The sequence below is a fragment of the Squalius cephalus genome (genome assembly GCF_949319135.1).
Source record: "Squalius cephalus genome assembly, chromosome: 19".
NCBI classification, from domain to species: Eukaryota; Metazoa; Chordata; class Actinopteri; order Cypriniformes; family Leuciscidae; genus Squalius; species Squalius cephalus.
The window spans coordinates 4,041,347-4,063,074 of record NC_137140.1 but is presented as its reverse complement, the minus strand read 5'-3'; the positions used below and the strand labels follow the sequence as shown (position 1 = coordinate 4,063,074).

General features: G+C 37.5%; 1 protein-coding gene across 3 annotated transcripts in view; it reads left to right on the top strand.

The window, feature by feature from the left end:
• The window catches only part of tanc2b (tetratricopeptide repeat, ankyrin repeat and coiled-coil containing 2b), a 187,730-nt gene that overhangs the window by 63,606 nt on the left and 102,396 nt on the right, over positions 1-21,728 (top strand). For all 3 annotated transcript variants that reach the window (XM_079851835.1, XM_079851837.1, XM_079851836.1), the window contains exon 3: positions 19,388-19,459. In XM_079851835.1, the coding sequence (XP_079707961.1) occupies positions 19,388-19,459 (72 nt within the window). The remainder of the gene's footprint in view (positions 1-19,387; positions 19,460-21,728) is intronic.

Genomic DNA, 21,728 nt, shown 5'->3' with positions numbered 1-21,728 from the left:
AGTAGTGCAAATTACAGTTTGTTCCAGCTAGTGGCATTTAGTCCTCTGAGGTAGTTGCTATAGTACAGCCTTTAGTGTATTACGCACTTAGCAGTAAACAGAATGTGCACTCTTGCTTAGGTCATATTTTTTGTTGGGCTGCTAAAAAACAAAAGTTATTTGGTCACAATCAGCTATACAAAACTGAAAAGCATATCTTGTGTATTTTCCGATTTTCCATGTCTAAAGACATTCCCATTTGCAACGCCAAATATAGGCTTGTGTTGGTTGGTCCGATCGATTGTGCAATCGATTTTCAAATGTAAAGTGACAGCCCTAGAAATAAGTGAAATGGAGAAAAAGTGGCATCTACATTTAAACATACTTCACCTTTTTTTGGTGAAACACAGATTTCATTACTGGACTATAATAGTGAGACTTCTACAATGCCAAATGATTTTGTCTCTTTATAATAGCAGAAACAACTTAAAATACTCCAGGAGTAAGACATCATTCAAAACTGTAAAGGGTCTATTTTTAAGCGCGTCACAAAAATGAATCGAAACTCAGCGTGTAGACTACTAGCAAGATCTTGCGTGTCATCTGAACTCTTGTTTTGGGTTGGTGCGTAGATCGCCTCTTCTTCTTCCGCTCTTTTTCCTGTTGTGGTGGTTAGCAAACAGCATTGCATTACCGAGTGCGCCCCCTTCTTAAAAGACACTAAAACTGCCAGTAGGTGGCGGTAAATGTCTAAATGAGTAAGTTATTGAGTCATTGATTCATTTGATTCGTTCAAACGGTTGATTCATTTAGGAATGAAGTAAATGGCTCTATTTATGAATGGGCCATTGATCATTGGTTCACCCGATTGATTTGCGGAGGCACACAGAAGTTCTGCTCTGGCTTTAATATTTTCATTGGTAAAACTGAGCAAAAACATACAATAGTGTGTCTAAAATATAACAAAAAATTATTTATTGAACTGTTTTATAAAATCAATATCACATTTGCACTCGTGTGATATTGTGCCCGTTACTTGTGTGATAATGCTCAACTATATCATATGATATGAATATGAGACAATCATATAGGGGCATTTATGCCCGGATATAAACGTAGAAGATAGTGTGTATAAAGTTATTTTTAAAAATGTCACAGTAGTATTTTTTATTTTTCAGAGAAACTACCATGCCATTCTTTGAATATTATTTTAATACTCCGATTTATTATTGTGGTTTAATCTGTTTCAGATAATCTGTTTTCCGATCCTAAACGGCACATAAAAATAAAACATACTTGATTGCATGATGTCTCTTTCTGTCTAAAAAGCAATATTTGGCAAGATTAAGCAGCAGTGTGGACCAGACCTCATGCCGTTTAGTCAAATGTCTGTCTGTGCGATAACTCATGAATTTCAGAGCAATGTCATATTAACGTCTTACTTTCTGTGATGAAACATACTGCAACACTTGGTACATCCAACACTTGACAGGAACCACAATAGGCGATGTGTCGTGGGATCCCGGGCCGTTCCCACGCCTGTGCCTCAGCGAGACTCTTAACGGTATCCTTCATTCGTTCTTGGCATCTCAGCCTGAAGGCACCTGTGGTTATTAAACTACTCAGACTACTCCTATAAACCCTAGCGGTTGCAAATGCACGTTCTGTAGGGATTGTTCTATAATTGTGTCCTATTGTAATGGGTTTACAGTAACTGATTGATTAGATTATCGATGCACAGTATTAAATTTCTCTCTCTGTAGGCTCAGCTCTGACATACTGTAGTACAGTACCGGACATTTGTCATCTGCCTGCTTGAATGCACTCATGCCGTTTTCTGCCAAGAATTGCCTTATCACATTCAGTCTCAGACTGAGGAGTGTGTGAGTGTGTGTGTGTGTGTGTTTTAGTATTATTTTCTGATTGGACTGTCACTTCCTCCTGTCAGAAGTGTAGCTGTGCCGCTCGTGTGCTGATTGCTCAGTCCAGTCTCTGACGCACACACTCACACAGATCTGCGTCACTATAAGGAACCCACAGAGTTGATGCATTTCACAGACACACACTTTGATATGACCTATAACCCCAAATTACTGCAATCAATGAAGCAGAATAGCTATTTTTTGCGTCCATTTCTTGTCCAAATGACCGCTTAAAGAAATATTTGTTTGTGTCCTTTTTCAGTTTTAATCTTACAGACATGATCAATTATGTCATATTCTACTATTGTATACATTATATATGTATATAAATGTTCAAATAAATTATAAAATTAAATTCATAAAAATGTGGCAGGGCAAGTAGAAATCTAAATTACTGGTCCAATGAAAATATAACGCATTCCTATCCTATCATTAAAAATGCTCTTTTAGATAATAAAATGTAATTATATAATATATAATGTATTGTAGTGTAATGTAATATAATAATATATTCAAATAGAAAAGAGTTATTTTAAATTGTAATAATATTTCACAATATTACTGTTTACTGTATTTTTTATAAAATAAACACAGCCTTGTTGAGCGTAAAATCACACCGACCCCAAACTTTTGAACAGTAAACGTAAAGTAAAAAGTAAAAAAAAAAAACGTTACGGTAATTTTCTGTCAGGACTTTGTTCATTTTATGGACATTTCTTTAAAAAATATAGGGAAAACACCTGTGAAAAATCATATAAACTTCATATAAACAATACATTTACATACTTTTCTTCGAGTGCAGTGTCATATTTCCACTCATGGCCTCTCTGTGTCTCAGTCTGAAGGTAACTGTAAGTGTTGAAGGTGCTGTCTCACTGCTGTCACACTGATTGAAGAAAGAGAGTGCAGACGTCTCTCTCTCCACACACACACACACACACACACACACACACCGATGGGAGGACGATCTTGATGCAAGACTAAAATTTCAACCTTAGGCATGAGAATAATGGGACAATAAACCGGTACTAGATCAAAAAACCACGGGAACATATTGATGTGTCGACTACACCAATGTTGGAAACTGCAGTGGAATAGACACCGCTAGCAGCCGAAAGCACAGAGACTCTGACCTCTAAAGCGCTGTCAGTGTGAACGGCCATTAAAGCCACTGATCCAGACCTATAAAGCTGCGGTGATGAATTTAACCTCCACTGATGTCCCATATTTCCTCCTTAGTGAGGCTCTCCAGACCTGCAGTATATTGTGTGAGCACCTCTCACAGCCTCCACAGCTTGACATCTCGAGCACATAGAGCTAATGAGCCTCTGAATCGCTCCCAGTCCTGCCAGGGTGTTGCTATGGTGTCGCTAATCTGTTGTTAGTAGTTGTCGGGGTGTTGCTATACTGTTTAGTATAGGTCTCAATGATTTTGAAAATCTGGTAATAAGTTCATGAGAATAATGTTCTTAAATGCATTTTCTTGAGCAAGAGAATATAGAGTAATAATTTCCTTAAAGGGATAGTACAGCCAAAAATGAAATTTTCTCACCCTCATGTCGTTCCAAACCTGTATGACTTTCTTCTGACTATCTTCTTTTGTGTCCTGCAGAAGAAGAGTAAATGATGATAGTATTTAAATTTTTGGTTTGACTATACCTTTAAGGACTTAAAGGTGAAGTGTGTAGTTTCTGCAACACCGGCGGCACCAAGCGGAATTACAAAAATACAGCATATTTTGCAAACGCCTCTTCGCACGCTGCACTCCCCCAATCGAAACATCACAATCACAGCTCTTATGGATGCTTGTAAAGGCATGTCTCAACAGGTAAAGTAGGGTACTTTCAGTAAAAAGTCCAACACATTATGAATACTTTTAGCTGTGTTGCTATGAGTGAATAGGATAAACACTCTCTCTAGAGCAAATGCAAGCATCTCGCACTGGGTGCATTTTTTTTGACGTGCTCCAGAATGGTTTGAGGCTGTCTACCCCGGACACGTCAAAGTAAACATTATGAACTGGAACATTTCGTCTTTCTGAATATGTGCATAATGATGCTGTATAGTATTTCTGCGTCCATTGTTGCGTGTTGCATCGCAATTCCCCGTTCGCGTTAAAGTGTTCATGACCTGTTTAATCTTTGATTTTGGCTTGCACTTCTGTAACCGAAGCTGGATGTCTTTTCCCATGTAATGCATTCATGGTCCCACAACGACTAAACACTACAGTGGCCACGTCCTAAACTCTCGCTATAGGTTGAGCCGGAAAGTGATTGACAGATCTGAGCGGACTGCTCTCAAAGTTTTGATGATGCCTGAGAGGCTCAATGTTTACACTTTTGGGGGAGATAAACCCATGAATGGCATACTAATAGTAGTCAATGAACAATAAACTGGGTTAAGAGAATGTATTTTAACATAAAAAAAACTTACATCGCCTTTTAAAGTGCCATATGTTATATTGCCAGCTAGCGGCTGAAATTGTTACTGCAGTCCAGCTTCAAAATATTGGTTTCCCCCCCTCCTCCTCAAACTGGATGCACATGCGAATTGTCAGATTGAGGACAAGCAACAGAAACAAGCGCAATTTTTAAAACAGAAGCCGACGAGCACTTTCACTGTAAGTTGATGAGTTGATTTATCCGTGTTTCAATATGCCTCTGGTCATAGGGCCCTATCTTGCACCCAGCGCAATTGACTTTGTACACCGACGCATATATCATTCCTATTTTGCACCCGACACACAGCAGACTTTTCCCTCCACAGACGCACGTCGGTAAACTAGGGAATGAACTTGCGCTCCCGGGGCGGTTCAGCGAAAAGAGGAGGCGTGTTACGGCACCTCCTAAAAAATCGGTTCCCTGGTGCTATTTTGCAGTTCCAGAAAACAATTCCGCCACAGACCAGGAAAAACCTAGTCTAAAGTCAGTGGCACATTCAGATGCTATTTTAAGGGCGCATGCTTGGCCATAATGTAGCGTGTGCACAGTGCATACACTTTGCTTCTCTCATCTACACAGTTGCCATTTTTGCAAGCCATACATAATTACAAGGAAAAATATTCCACATGAGGGAAATCATTGTGGTGATTTCCATGAAAATGTGAAAAAATAGGCATAAATCTAGCTTACACATTTACCCAAATTATTATACAGCTGTTTAACCGAAGCTAATTTGGGTGTGTTTCTCCATCCCCAGTGTCACTTCTCTGTCTTTTACGGCCCTGACGAGAACGTCGGCCTCCTCGGCTGTGAACCGCTCCTTGCGTGCGCCTGGCAAATCCACCGTTATAATAGCAATCCGCCATGGAACAAGCACGCCTGCTCTTAAAGGGAATGTGAGATGTCGCTCTGATTGGTTTATTTCACGTTATGCCCAAACCACACCTATGAGTAATGAAGTTACTTCAGACCAACCCATTTTAGATTTGCGTCGGGTGCAAGAGTCATTTATCCCGCCGGTATATTAGCAACAGCGTCCAAGACCCGCCCACAAAGTTACTTGTTTTTCGCGCTTGATACTTGCGTTTCAGATCGTTAAAATAGGGCCCATAGAGTTTTTCGATGGATGCCGAGGCTCTTTAGGTTTGGTTTGCTGGCTTCCATGGCTGGAATGCGCTGTGTTTTCCGCCAGCTGGCAACCCGCGGTGTTGAAATCCTGTTGGGTAAATTGGCAGTGTGCGGAATCACACAGACCAAAACAAAAACAGAAATTCTGACACAGAACACGGCACGTTTCAAAGTAGAATAACTGGCTGTAGCATTGCTTTTCAGTGAAACAAGTATGTGAACTCAGCATGTTTCCTAAATATCTGCAAACATATTATATGTTTATGCTTTAGTATAGTCCCCCCCCCCCACCAAAAAAAAAGTGCATACGGCACCTTTAAGCAAGTGTTTTAAAATTAACTTTAAAGAGGATATTTTCAGTGATTTTTTTCCCTCATGAATACAGAATATTGTTAACTTTTTTTTCTTGTTAAAATATAAAGAAAATAGTAGTTAGGAAGAGTTTTATTTTTAAAAGTGTGAGGTTGTTATAAGAGTGCACAACTGTCTGTGAGATTTTTTAATGTTTTTAAAAGAAGTCTCTTCTGCTCACCATTAAGACTGCATTTATTTGATCAAAGATGCATTAAAACATAAGAATAATATTACAATTTAAATTAGCTGTTTTTATATGAATATATTTTAAAATGTAATTTATTCCTGTGACGGAATAAATTACAAAGTTGAATTTTCAGCATCATTACTCCAGTCTTCAGTGTCACATGATCCTTCAGAAATCATTCTAATATGATGATTTGATGCTCAAGAAACATTTTATTATCATCAATGTTGAAAACAGTTGTGCTGCTGCTTCATGTTTTTGTGGAAACCATGAGATATTTTTGGTCACACTAGATTAGGGTCCAATTCTCACTATTAACTAACTATAAACTACGACTTTTGACTCAATAAACTCCTAATTACTGCTTATTAATAGTTAGTAAGGTAGTTGTTAAGTTTAGGTATTGGGTGATTGAGGGATGTAGAATATGGTCATGCAGAATAAGGCATTAATATGTAATTTATAAGTACTAATAAACAGCCAATATTCTAGTAATATTCACGCTAATTAACAACTAGTTACAGTAATAGTGAGAATTGGGCCCTAAACTAAAGTGTTACCCATTTTATTTTTAGGATTCTTTGGTGAATTGAAAGACTAGATTATTTTTTAATAGAAACACCCCTAAACACCACAGTCTCAGTCCATATATCAGACTCCTTGAATGAAGTGGAGCCACATTCAGCCCATCAGCTTCTCTCCTCCACCTCCGCTCTATTGCCCTCGTCTGCTGGGAGCAGATTGAAGAGCATCTCATTTGTTACGAGGACCTGTTGCTTCTGCTGACAAGTCCATCACAGTCCCTGCCAGCATCTTCTACTCAGAGTTTCAGTAGGTGGCAGATCCAAAGCAATCTGTCTGATGGACGAGTCTGATGTGTTAGTTCTGCTCTGGCGTTGACCTGAGGTGAGCTGGATCTTGGTTAGTCGTGTGTTCTTCTAGCCTGTGAAACCTATGCAGATTTCTCTGAAACTGTGCAGATGGGTCTCCGGCTGCTAGGAGCTCTTCCACTCGGACACCGTTCATTGCAAGTATTTATAAGTGATTTAGTGCAACCTTTTTTGAAGTTAATATTTAAAAAACAACAACTTTTGTCTACCAAATCAAAGCCATGTTGTGCAACAAACATGCAAATTATAAATAAAAACAAACAATTAAATAACCCCTAAATGTTTATATATAAATCTTTCCTGACAACATTTAGGGTTTGTTTGTTTATTTATTTGTTTGTATTAGTGTCTATGATAAAGAAAAGAAAAAAAAAACATGTATATAAAAAAAAGAAATAATAATATAAATTTTAAAAATATATATATATTTTTTTTTTTTTTTTTTTTAAATATACATGTTTTTTTTTTCTTTATATATATATATATATATATATATATATATATATATATATATATATATATATATATATATATATATATATATATATATATATATATATATATATATATATATATATACAGTGGTGGTCAAAATTGATGGCACCCCTGATAAATATGATAAAAAATGGCTGTAAAAAATAAATCTGCATTGTTTATCCTTTTGATCTTTCATTCAAAAAATTCACAAAAATCTAACCTTTCATTGAAGTAAAAGAATTGAAAGTGGGGGGTAAATCACATTATAAAATAAATGTTTTTCTCCAAAACACGCTGGCCATAATTGTTGGCACCCTGTTATTAAATACTTTTTGCAACCTCCTTTTGCCAAGATAACAGATCTGAGTTTTCTCCTATAATGTCTGATGAGTTTGGAGAATAACTGACAAGAGATCAGTGACCATTCCTCCATACAGAATCTCTCCAGATCCTTCAGATTCACAAGTTCATGTTGGTGCTTCTTCTCTTCAGTTCACTCCACTCATCAGGTCAGGGAACTGGGATGGTCATGACAGAAGCTTCATTTTGTGCTCAGTTACCCATTTTTGTGTTGATTTTGATGTTTGTTTTGGATCGTTGTCCTGATGGAAGTTCCAACCACGGCCCATTATAAGATTTCTAGCAGAAGGCGTCAGGTTTTGATTTTTTATCTGTTGGTATTTGCTAGAATCCATAATACCATGTATCTGAACAAGATGTCCAGGACCTCCAGCAAATAAATAGGCCCACAACATATAAGATCCAGCAGTATATTTAACCGTAGACATGGGGGACTCTTCATCCCTGTTTGCACCAAACACATCTGCTGGGTTTGCTGCCAAAAAGCCCTTTTTTTTTGTTTTATCTGACCATAGAATCCGGTCCCTTTTGAAGATCCAGTCATGTCTGACCACTGAATATGCTGGAGTTTGTTTTTGGAGGAGCGAGGAGGATTTGTCTTGAAACCCTCCCAAACAACATGTGGTGATGTAGGGTTTGTTTGATATTTTTTTAGGCTTTCTGACCCCCAAGACTCAACTAATCTCTGCAATTCTCCATCTGTGATCCTTGAAGAGTCTTTGGCCACTCAAACTTTCCTCCTCACCGTCCATTAAGACATTATAGACACACGTCCTCTTCCTGGCAGATTTGTAACACCTTTAGTTGATTATAACTTCTTAATTATTGCCCTGATGGTCAAAATGGGGATTTTCAATTCTTTAGATATTTTCTTACAGCCACTTTCTATTTTATGATGCTCAACAATCTTTTGCTGCACATCAGAACTATATTCTTTGGTTTTACTCATTGTGATGGATGATTAAGCGAATTTGGCCTTTGTGTTTCCTCATATTTAAACTCCTGTGAAACAAGAAGTCATAGCTGGACAATTTCATGTTCCTAGTCACCCTGGTGTGCTTAAAAATGTAAATATTAAATGGAATATACTTCAGAGATATTTTTCTCATAAAAAATTCTAGGGGTGCCAACAATTATGGCCAGCGTGTTTTGGTGAAAAACATTTATTTCATAATGTGATTTACCCCCCACTTTCAATTCTTTTACTTCAATGAAAGGTTAGATTTTTGCGAATTTTTTGAAGGAAAGATCAAAAGGATAAACAATGCAGATTTATTTTTTACAGCCATTTTTTTATCATATTTATCAGGGGTGCCATCAATTTTGACCACCACTGTATATTAGTGGTGTTCTGTATAATTCGGTTCGGTGTTCGGTACGCATTTTCAAACTGAACGGTTCATTGGATACTTTTTCCTGCATTGTCCGTCATCAAATGGCAAACGTAATGTAAGCGGAACGAAACTGAGCTACTCGTTATTGTGTGGTTGACGGACCGTTGTTTATCAGTTTGGACCAGTGCAGAGCGAGCCGATCGTGATCAAGCGACACTGTTACAGCGCTAAGAGATCCAGTAAAGAAATCATTTGAATTCGCCACAGAAGTAATGACATTGCTGCGAGATCTAGTGAGAAACATTCACATTTCTCCGTTATTAACGGATCAAACAGCGCGTGGAAGCCAGAAAGAAACATTGTGCCATGAATGAACTATCTGGTGTCCACAGATCTGCAACATTTACCATGGATTTACTGTAGTAACACTAACTGCAACCATGGAAGTTTGGCAGGAATAGTAGGCTATAATGCTTTCAAGTAACATTACGTTGGTTTTATTTTGACATTATGAATAAAATTGCTGCCCTCAAATGTTAATCTGAACTAGAAATAGACCTTTGTTTATAACTACTACAATATTAGCCAGGCTACATTTCATTTTTTCCAAGGAGCTGTTTTGTTTTATATGCTCATAGGAAGAGTCTATTATAGCTCCATCATTGCTCAAAGTAAAAAAAATTTTTTTTTTTTAAATCATACTTTATTATGTTAGTTTTAATAATAATAATAAAAAAAAATCTCTGCCATTTCTTCACAAGTTCTTTTAAATGTCACTTTGTATTTAAGAAACATGTGCCCTTTAGTCATTATTTGGGTAGCACATATTCTGAATGCCTTCGGCAGAATTCAAATGAGCCATTTTAATCTAGATTAATTCCAAGATTACAATGAGATTAATCTAGATTAAAAAAATGTATCTATGCCCACCACTAATATATATATATATATATATATATATATATATATATATATATATATAAAAAATGTACATGCATGTATTTTTTTTCTTTATCAGAGACGCTTATACAGTATTTCACATTGAGCCATGTTGCTGGTCAGAAGGCATGAATGTTTCACTTTATATTTTTTTGAAAGCTTTAAATTTCTGTGTGATTATTGCTGTAAATGGTGCACATCATATCTTGAATTGTAGTTAAACACCAATTGAATCATTCTAATGTAGCATTGTTTTATTTCTGAAAATATAATTAGCCCAAATGGAAAACTGAATAAAATGTTGTTTGCAGAATTATTCAGCAAGATTGCACGAACAAAAAGAGCAGGACAAATGTACCGAGAGCACAATAGCCTTCTAATTGGCCTCTACCTGTGAATAATTAAATAGTGGCCGCTTTCCTGAATAAAACACCCACTGGATATTGAGGCTGTGAATCTGAAAGACAGCTGTGAAAGAAAAGAAATGAACAACTGAAAGAAGTACAGATGGTGTTAATATTATAAATATTATACTGGGCATCAAAGAAGTGCTTCAAAGCTTTTTCTGATCAAGGACACTCGTCAAACTGCATGCAGATGACAATTATTATTTTAAAGAAGCTACAGAATGTAATATTTGAGAAAAGAGTCATGATAAAATGAACTGTAGTTGAAAAATATTGATAGTGACATGATAGAAAAAAATTGTAGTATTTTTACTCCATAATTGCTAGTAAATATCGCAATTTATTACAAAGAACTGCAAGTAACCCATTGAATTAAACGTGAAATTTTAACTGAAATAGTATTTTACTATTGCAAATTTCTGCTGTGCAAAATATTAAAATAAATGAATTACATTTTCTAAAAATATTTTCTGACAAAAAAAAGAAATAGATCCCCACTGACTGGTTTCTGAGTCCTGTTGCAGAGAATTTAGTGCTATTAAATTCGTATAGCATTTACGAGCTTTACAAAACATAAATCAAATGACAACATTTCACTGTAGAATCTGTAATTCTGTGAAATGAGAAAAGTGTCTGAGCACTCGATTAATGCGTACTTCTACAGAAAGCTTCATTTTCTGTAAATGTGCTTTAATAAATGTGAATATGGAAGTGAGAGAGGATGACTAATGTGAATGTAGATATATGTGCTCTTGTCTTAACAGATGTCTGTGTTATTGCTCTATCAGTGATGATTCATTCAAGTGCATCTGTTCACTTTAAAGTGAGTGTCCTCAAAAACACTTTCTGCTGTTATACATACTGTACTGTGTGTACATCTGCACACACGTCTACAGTACAGAAACTGAGGTAATGTGGACAGAATACAAACAGAGATTTCCGTGAAGCTGTTTTATATAGTTGTTAATATCTACAATGTTGTTTGAGTAAGCGTTAGAAATGATCCTGACGGATAAAAACATCCTATTCAGAAGGAATCTGTTTTGGTTTACAGGAGCGCAGATCACTTAAAAACTTTCATGGTCAATAAAATGAATTAATAAATCAATACCTTTATTCAGCAAGGACACATTAAAATACCAAGGTATCAGTAAACACATTTAAAATATTACAAAATATTTCTATTTCAAATAAATGCTGTTCTTTTGAATCATGAAAAAAAAGAAAAATAAATCACAAAAATATCAAGTAGCCCAACTAAAGCTCATGTGACACTGAAGACTGGGCTAATGGCTGCTGAAAATTAAATGACAATAATATTTCAATAATAGTACTGTTCTTATTGTTGTTGTTTTTTGTGATCATATACATGCAGCTTTGGTGAGTATAAGAGACTTCTTTAAAAGACATTTAAATAAACCGTACTTACCCAAACTTTAGAAGTTTTACTAGTGGCCATAGACAGTTTGTTCGAATCATTGGGAGCTGAATGAATCAAGTTAATTCAAAAAGGCTTTTCACAATTCATTAAGTCATATTTATTTGTAATAATTTTAGGCCACATTTACACATAGCCGGGTATTTAGAGAAACAAATATCCCCCCCCCCCCCTCCATTTTCAATAATAACATTGTGCACAAAAACTTGTCATTTACATCAACCCGCATAAATACGCCGTCGAGCGCCATCATAACTGTGCCAAACCTATGGGCGGCAGTGTAGGGAGAAGGATAAAGCCATGCAAGCCAATCAGAATCCTCAGAATCGACAACAACGAATAACACGAGCGACACATAGGGCGCTCACATGAAGTTAAGCATTTTCTTAATGCTGACTTTGTTTTTTTTTTTTTTGTTTTTTTTTTTTACAATGTCTAAAAGCTGATATATGACAAGGTGTACAGCAAACAATAAGCTAAAAAAACCCTGAACTAAATTTTTAAAAGCTACCAAATCATAAAAGCCAGCCTTTAAGGAGACAAAAGTGGATACAGGCAATTGGACGTGAAGCATCAGCTGGAAGAATGGGTAAATTGTGAGATCCTGACACTCAGTATGCTCTAAAAATACACTACGTGTGCAGTAAACGTTTTGTCACTGGTAAGTGAAATATCCAAATGTCAGTTTTATATTATATTTCTGTAAGCTAAGCTATCCTGTCGCCGATTACGTTCCCCTCCAGTGGGCGTAGTTTTCAGAGTAACATGACATGTTGAGCTCTTTCTCAACTGCCTGTATCCACTTTTGTGTCCTTAAACGCTTGTTTTTTGGGGTCGACAGCTTATAAAAACTTAGTTCTGGCTTTTTTAGCTTGTTTGCTGTACACCTTGTCACATAGCAGCTTTTAGACATTGTTTTGTTTTTTGTTAAAAAATCCGATATGACAAGGAGGCAGCTTCTCGCAATGCAAAGTCAATGGAGACGGTTGGATTGCAACCCCCAGGTGTGGGCGTGGCCTAAATGCGCTCTGTCTCTATAGGTTGAGCTGGAAAGTGATTGACAGATCAAACTGACTGCTTTCAAGGTTTTGATGATGCCTGTGAGAGGCTCAGTGTGTACGCTTTTGGGGAAGATAAACCCATGAATACTAATAGTAGTCTATGAACAATAAACTGGGCTAAGAGAATGTATTTTAACATAAAAAGATACTTCACCTTTAAGGCTGGTCTAAAATAGCTGTGGTTAATGTTGGTTAACACCAGGTCATTTTATTCACTGGTCTGTTCACTGTACACTTCAGCCCCTCAGCTACACAATTTAGTAATTCTGGTCTATTGCATTAGTATAAATATTTATTTGCATAATCTTTATTGCATAATGGCAGGGAGAACATTGCACTGTAAAACTGTACTAACCGTTACAGAGGATGATGATTCTTGTGCCTGGATGTTGTTCTGACATGTCCTTTTCCTCCATCTGGAGGTGTATAAGTCTTGTAGGGAGGGCAGGAGTGCACCAATTATCCCTTCAGCCATCCTGACTGTCTACTACAGACATGTTATGCCTGATTTAGAGGCCGAACCAAACCAGCAGTTATAGAGGTGAATAGGCTGTTTCCCTAGTCAAACAATCTACCGTCTGTCTGAAAGTTGGTGATCCGCTGACCGACTGCTCAGGACACAGAGAGCTGGATCATTTTGTCCTAAAGATGTTCAGAGACGATGGTGTTGAATAGTCTGCAAATGGTTACCTTGCATAAGAGCCTTGCATTATCATTTATGAATATTGTTGCAAGCAGCAATATATGGAGTCCAAACAGAACAGAAAGAAGTAGGATATTAAATGCAAAGATGTTACATAACTAACCGACTTACAAAGACAATATAGAACTTGGAATAATATCCAATGACAATATGCAGAATTTCAAAGCAGTGCAGTTCAGACTCGTTGGCTTAAAGATATCGTTCACCCAAAAGTTACAATTCTGTCATTTACTCGTCATCTACATGTCATTCCACTTGTACGACTTTTTCTTCTGCAGAACACGAAAGAAAGTAATTTAAGAAATCTATCTTTTTTTGTCCATAAAATGAAAGTCCAATGGTGTTTTGGACCCCACTGACTTTCTTTGAATGGACAAAAACAGTTTAAACATTCATTTTTGGGTGAACTATCCTTTTCAGATAGCATTTGATTAGTGTTTATAGTATTTAGTGTTTTGCAATGTTGAGAGTGAGAGAAAAAACTCACAAATAAGCCACATCCGTGTTTAAGTCACATTTTATTATTACAATCAGAAATAATGTAAAATGCTGGTAAATTAAGCACAACGTTCACAAGCATACACACTATGGGCCCTATTTTAACGATCTGAAACGCAAGTGTCAAAGCGCAAGTAACTTTGTGGGCGGGTCTCGGCGCTGTTGCTATTTTCCCCGCGGGATAAATGACTCTTGCGCCCGGCGCAAATCTAAAAGGGGTTGGTCTGAAGTAGCTTCATTATTCATAGGTGTGGTTTGGGCGTAACGTGAAATAAACCAATCAGAGCATCATCTCACATTCCCTTTAAGAGCAGACGCGCTTTTTCCTTGGCGTATTGCTATTATAACGGCATTTGCCAGGAGCGGTTCACAGCCGAGGAGAGCAACGCTCTCGTCACGGCCGTAAAAGAGAGAGAAGTGACATTGGGGATGGAGAAACACACCCAAATTAGCTTCGGTTAAACAGGCATATAATAATGTGGGTAAATGTGTAAGCTAGATGTATGCTTTTATAATAAATTGTCTATCTATCTATCTATCTATCTATCTATCTATCTATCTATCTATCTATCTATCTATCGTTTGTAATAATATGATTTGCAAAAATGAAAACTGCTGCTTCTGTGTAGATTAGAGAATCAAAGTGTATGCGCGTTGTGCACGCTATACATTATGGTCAAGCATGCGCCCTTAAAATAGCATAATGAACAACGAGCAACGCGCCACTGACTTTAGACTAGGTTTTTTCTGGTCAGTGGCGCAATTGTTTTATGGAACAGTAAAATAGCACCAGGGATTGTTTGCGCCGGAACACGCCTCCTTTTTTGCGCTGAACCGCCCGGGGAGCGCAAGTTCATTCCTTAGTTTAGCGACGTGCTTCTGTGGAGGGAAAAGTGCGCTTTGCATGGTCTCATTCTGCACAAATTCAAATGTGTGCACTTTGTGAAGTTTTGCCTGCTTGACGTTAATTTTATTAAATTGCATTATAAGTCGCTTTAGAATATAAGTCACAGCGTGTTTCAGATGATAAAAAACGTGACTTACAGTGCTGGTCAGAATTATTTGCCCCCTTGGTACATATGATCAAAGAATAAACAAAAAAAAAATCTGCTTTGTTAATTAAAAAATAGCAAAAATCTAACCTTTTATTGAAGTAAAAGAATTGAAAGTGGGTTGGGGGGGGGGGGGTCACATTCTCCAAAACACATTGGGAACAATTATTTGCCCCCTTTTATTAAATACTTTTTGCAACCTCCTTTTTCCAAGATAACAGCTCTGAGTCTTCTCCTATAATGCCTGATGAGTTTGGAGAACACCTGACGAGAGATCAGAGACCATTCCTCCATACAGTATCTCTCCAGATCCTTCAGATTCCCAGATCCATGTTGGCGCTTTTCCTCTTCTATAGGGTTCAGGTCTGGGACTGGGACGGCCATTGCAGATGCTTGGTTTTGTGCTCAGTGACACATTTCTGTTTTGATTTTCATGTTTGTTTTTGGATCACTGTCCTGTTGGAAGATCCAAACATGGCTCGTTATAAGATTTCTAGGTTGTCAGGTTTTGATTTTTTATTGTTGGTATTTGATTGAATCTAAAAAGCCATGTATCTGAACAAGATGTCCAGGACCTCTGACAGAAAGTTAGGCCCACAGCATTAAAGATACATGGACAGATGAAACACACCAAAAAGAGCTTTTTTGGCAGCAAACACTTAAGATGGGTTTGGTTCATACAGGGATAAAAATGTACCCCATGTGTAAAATGAAATACTCTGCTCTGCTGTGGGCCTAATTTTCTGCCAAAGGTCCTGGACATCTTCTTCAGATACATGGCATCATGGATTTGATCAAATACCAACAGATAAAAAATTAAAACCTGACAACTTCTGCTAGAAATCTTATAACGGGCCATGTTTGGATCTTCCAACAGGACAGTGATCCAAAAACAAACATGAAAATCAAAACAGAAATGTGTCACTTAGCACAAAACCAAGCATCTGCAATGGCCGTCCCAGTCCCAGACCTGAACCCTATAGAAGAGGAGAAGCGCCAACATGGATCTGGGAATCTGAAGGATCTGGAGAGATTCTGTATGGAGGAATGGTCTCTGATCTCTTGTCAGGTATTCTCCAAACTCATCAGACATTATAGGAGAAAACTCAGAGCTGTTATCTTGGAAAAAGGAGGTTGCAAAAAGTATTTAATAAAAGGGGGCAAATAATTGTTCCCAATGTGTTTTGGAGAAAAACATTTATTTCATAATGTGATTTTCCCCCCACTTTCAATTCTTTTACTTCAAAAAAAGGTGAGATTTTTTTTAATTTTTTTTATAAAATATCAAAAGAATAAACAATGCAGATTTATTTTTTACAACCATCTTTGATCATATTTACCAAGGGGGCAAATAATTCTGACCAGCACTGAATATTCCAGAAATAGGGTGTATGAATGAATACACTTGCTCTAATGATTTCAACCCAACAGCTTAAAAATTGTTGACCGCTGCTTCACTTCTTGGACCCCTAATAAAGCTCAGTCAGCCGAATCTCTGCGGCGGGATGAATGTAGCCTCCAGTGATCACATTGCGTAAAATCGTTTCCACTCTTTAATGAAAGATACAAACGTGTCTAGTAGGCATCTCAGTAAGAGACCAAAACCAATCAACGTGAACTTTGAGCATCTGCACATAATGAGTGGATCGGATAACCACTGTGAAGTGATTCTTGATATATTCAGCAGGAATCCAAAAGAAACGTGAGACCTCACGATAGTCTGGGCCTGTTGAGCACTGGTGATTGTGTTAATGTTGCTGATTGTTTATACTGCTGTGATAATTCTTGTCTTATTTCCTTATTAAAATAAATGTATGTCTTCATCACCTTCTCACCTCCCCGGCTCGCTTCTTAATGAAAATGTGATTGTTGTGACAGTAAATTCCTGTTTGATGTGTTGCAACAAGACAGCAATTTCCTTAAGGAAATGAGAGGCAAGTAATCATCAATGTACACACAATGGCTGAAGCTAATTTAGCATTGGATAATGGAAAGTTGGCAGTAGAGATATGTCTGTGCTTTTCTGTGGTGTGTGGAGCATTCAGACGTCCCTCTGTGGTTGCTTAGTTAAAGCTGAAGTGTGTAATTTCTGCATCTATAGCGTCTCCAAACAGAATAGCAAAAATAAAGACTGTTACCAAATGGGTTTTCTGAAGACTTTCATACTTTCACTTCATTCGTTTAAGCCATTGTTGCTTGCTATGCTAGGCTTGTTGTGTCTCACTTAAAACATTTAAGATGAAATATCTTCTAATCCTGGTTATTCTTCTTGTCTGAGATGATTGCACGTTCCTGTGTTGATTGGAGTTAAGCGATTGGCTGATGATGCGACGCCTTATGTGCTTAAAAACGTCTGGTTGAAGGCAGAAGTACAGACTCGTATTTTGGAACTTTTTTTATGTTAGTTGTCATCTACCCTCATTGATATTTACATTTATGCATTTGACACGCTTTTATCTGAAAAAAGTACATTAGTGTTGATCTGTTGAAGGCATCAGTTATTTTAGTATCATTTAGATACTATTATAGTTTTTATTAATTATATTTTGCATTTGCATTTTAATTTTTGTTAATGTTTTAGTAATTTTTTTGTTTTGTTGTTTTTTCAGTTTTTGTTTTTTAAATGTCTATATATATGGCAGCATGGATTTGATCAAATACCAACAGATAAAAAATCAAAACCTGACAACCTCTGCTAGAAATCTTATAACGGGCCATGTTTGGATCTTCCAACATGACAGTGATCCAAAAACAAACATGAACATTTTTGCATCTGAACTCTTCATATATATATATATTCGTTATTATTTCAGTTTTAGTTATTTCAAACTTAAGTTTATTTTATTTAAAGCAACAAAACTGTATTTTTTCTTATGGTTTTAGTTTTACTCAGTTCATTATAATAACCTCGGAAGGCATATATTTTATCACTTCATACAGTAATTTTGCAGGATATTCGAGCCCATAATATCGCCGTTTTTAAGCTTTAATGTTTGAGCTTCAGGTGAGCACACAAAAAGTGCATTTCCATGCTTTTTTCTTTTTTAAATAATTCATAATAAAAATTTTTTAACAATATAGTTGTTATACCATTTGTTCTCTGTGTGAGAATTATTAATGTTAAAGGTTTCCTTTTTTACCTGATTGTTTTCGGTGTGATATTTGGTGAATTTTTATTAAATCCAATTATGGATTCAATATGACCTGCACCATACAAGTTGCACCCAGAATTTTAACCTAAAACAAGACTGGACTCTGGGAAACAAGGTTGTTGTTGTTGTTGTTGTTGTTATCAGCCAGGCCAGCACTGGCCTACATTGCACATGTATGCCATGGTACAGTGCTTGACCCTCAGGCAGCTAATATTCACACTTCGATTAGGTTGATCTTTCCACCCGCTCTGATGAGCTCCGTGTTGAAGGTTTTGTTCTGCTTTGCATCTCATTTTATCATTTTAGTTTCATCTGCGGCTTCATTTGTAATTCCTGTAAAGACTAAGCCACTTAGAGTTTCAAGGAAGATTCGAATAAGCACCGTATCACCTTCCGTTTCATAAAAGCAACAAAACTATTACAAAGATTAACTCAGTGCTTTTCTTGCTTCACTTAATATTTGCTCTTATGAGATCCCCTATATGATAAGGTTACTTTGTGTGTCAGATCAAAATCTATAAAGAGGTGTGTTCTGCAGAAAAGAATGTAATGCTCATTGACGTACAATACTCGTGTCCTAATAGTCCAGACCGGCCTCTCCAGTCCCCCGGGGCCCAGAGTAATTGATCCTACTATCGTTAACTCCATGCTAATCCATCATTGAACCGCTCGTTTACAGTAGAGCCACTGTATTCTCTCTCTTCTCATACACACAAAAGTGGAGCAGGCTACAACAGTTTCACAATGCAGCACATTCGCCGGAGCGTATCATTTACTGTCCATTTCCATCAGTGCACACTGGACTAACTTTAAGGTTTGTTATGGGGAAGATAAAAAAATGGAAGCTTCCTTCAGTCTCACACTTCGCCACCTTGAGGGGAAAGTCGCGGTCCAGGCGGAAGAGCATCGAGGGTCTGTGCGCAGGCACTCTTTTAGGGGTTTTGCACACTAGAACCTGGTTACTGGACGCGCAGTGTGTGTATCTGCTGGAACAGACTCAGGCGGGACCCACTCCTCCTCCTCGTGCTCAATCGCTCTGCTCTTTCTCTCGCACCTCCTCTGCAGATGGCGGGAATGAGGACACCATAGACCTGCAGAGCACCAGCTTGGATACCCTTCACAACTTCACTGGACAAGGTAAGCTGTGGTTCAGGTGCCGTACATATGTTACAACAAGACAAGTTGTGATGTAAAGGCGCTTCGCACTGCTAAATATTCTTTAATTGCACCATTAAACTTAGGGCCCTATCTTGCACCCAGCGCAATTGACTTTGTACACCGACGCATGTATCATTTATATTTTGCACCCGACGCACAGCGGACTTTTCCCTCCACAGACGCACGTCGGTAAATTAGGGAATGAACTTGCGCTCCCGGGAGCGGTTCAGCAAAAAGAGTAGGCGTGTTCCAGCGCAAACGTTCCCGGGTGCTATTTTGCAGTTCCAGAAAACAATTCCGCCACAGACCAGGAGAAACCTAGTCTAAAGTCAGTGGCGCATTCAGATGCTATTTTAAGGGAGCATGTTTGGCCATAATGTAGCGTGTGCACAGTGCATACACTTTGCTTCTCTCATCTACACACAGTTACCATTTTTGCAAACCATACATAATTACAAGGAAACAATCATTGTGGTGTCCATGAAGATGTGAAAAAATAGGCATTCATCTAGCTTACACATTTACCAAAATTATTATACACCTGTTTAACCGAAGCTAATTTGGGTGTGTTTCTCCATCCCCAGTGTCACTTCTCTGTGTTTTACGGCCCTGACCAGAACGTCGGTCTCCTTGGCTGTGAACCGCTCCTGGCGTGCGTCTGGCAAATCCGCCATTATAATAGCAATCCGCCATGGAACAAGCGCGCCTGCTCTTAAAGGGAATGTGAGATGACGCTCTGATTGGTTTATTTCACGTTACACCCAAACCACACCTATGAGTAATGAAGCTACTTCAGACCAACCCATTTTAGATTTGCGAGATCCGCCCACAAAGTTACTTGCGTTTCGTGTTTGATACTTGCGTTTCAGATCGTTAAAATAGGGCCCATAGTGTGTTTGTCCCTCCTTGAGTATGAGCTCCAAATTTTTATATATATATATATGGTTCAATAAATTGTTCCGTTTCAAAAAAATTATATTTCGGACTATTATTTCATGTCACGCTTTACAAGCCTCTTTTTTTATTTTTTTTATTTTTATTTTTTTTATTGAAAGGAGTAAAGCAACACACAGTAAACCCATGAAAGCTACATTTTCCTTTCTTCTATTTTTACTATAACAACCCCCCTCACCCCCGAAACATCCCTTCCCTGGGCAGCTTAAATACAACAGAACAACATCGTCTGGTTACAAAGGCAAAATATATCAATTATGTCATTACATGTACCCATGCATACCAAAACATAAGTACTGAAGATAAAAGTATCATTATGACAGTATAAATGCATACATAAAAGAGAGAGAAAAAAAAGAAAAAACAATTTTGCCATTCTGTGAGACAGACTACACTGAGGTCAAAACAGCAAATACAGCGTTACAAAAAGGTGTAAAGAGAGATACATGGAAAATAAGTTAACAACTGGGTAATTCTTTCAGATTTTTAAAATATGACAAAATAGGTTCCCATTTCGGATAAAATCTGTCCACAGAACCCCTTAAAGGGGGATCAGGAGTTAAGTACATCAGGAGTTTATTTAAATAACACTTGCCTGGCGGCTCATGCTAGCGCTAACCCGGACGTCGACGTCACTTCACTGAGTTGAGAAAAGCCCGTAAAAATCCTGGCAGAAAGCGATGCATGAGGATATAGTGTAACAATGAATTATTATTTTTTCCGAAGTGTTGACAACTTAGTGTTAACTAATAATTGTTATAAATTGGTACTACCAACAAAATATTAGTGCATTCCTGGAACTGGGCGCCGTTACATTACATCCTTATGCATCGCTTTCTGCCAGGACTTTTACAGGCTTTTCTCAAATCGTCGACGTCCAGGTTAGCGGTAGCATAAGCCATCAGGCAAGTGTTATTTAAATAAACTCCTGATGTACTTACAAACTTTCCAATGCCTCATTTTATGAGTACAGAACCTATTTGTACTACTGTAGATGTTTGGTACCATTCTGGGCATTATTAATGGGATAATTTACAAGATACATCATTGGATCCATTAGCGCCTGCACTAAGCCATTCGGCTGATATCTCTAAATAAGCTCTAACTTTAATAATGTTCGACCAAGGGAAAAAAGGCTTCTGGGGGGATGTTTGGCTCGATGTCATGGTGTAAAGGACCCTAGGTTGATTTTACTCCAAACCATCCCTTTAAATTGTAAATTTTATCTTTTCTAATTTTAAAAAGAACATCACATCTTCTAGCCAAACTGTTGCAGAAGGAGGGGTGGGGGATT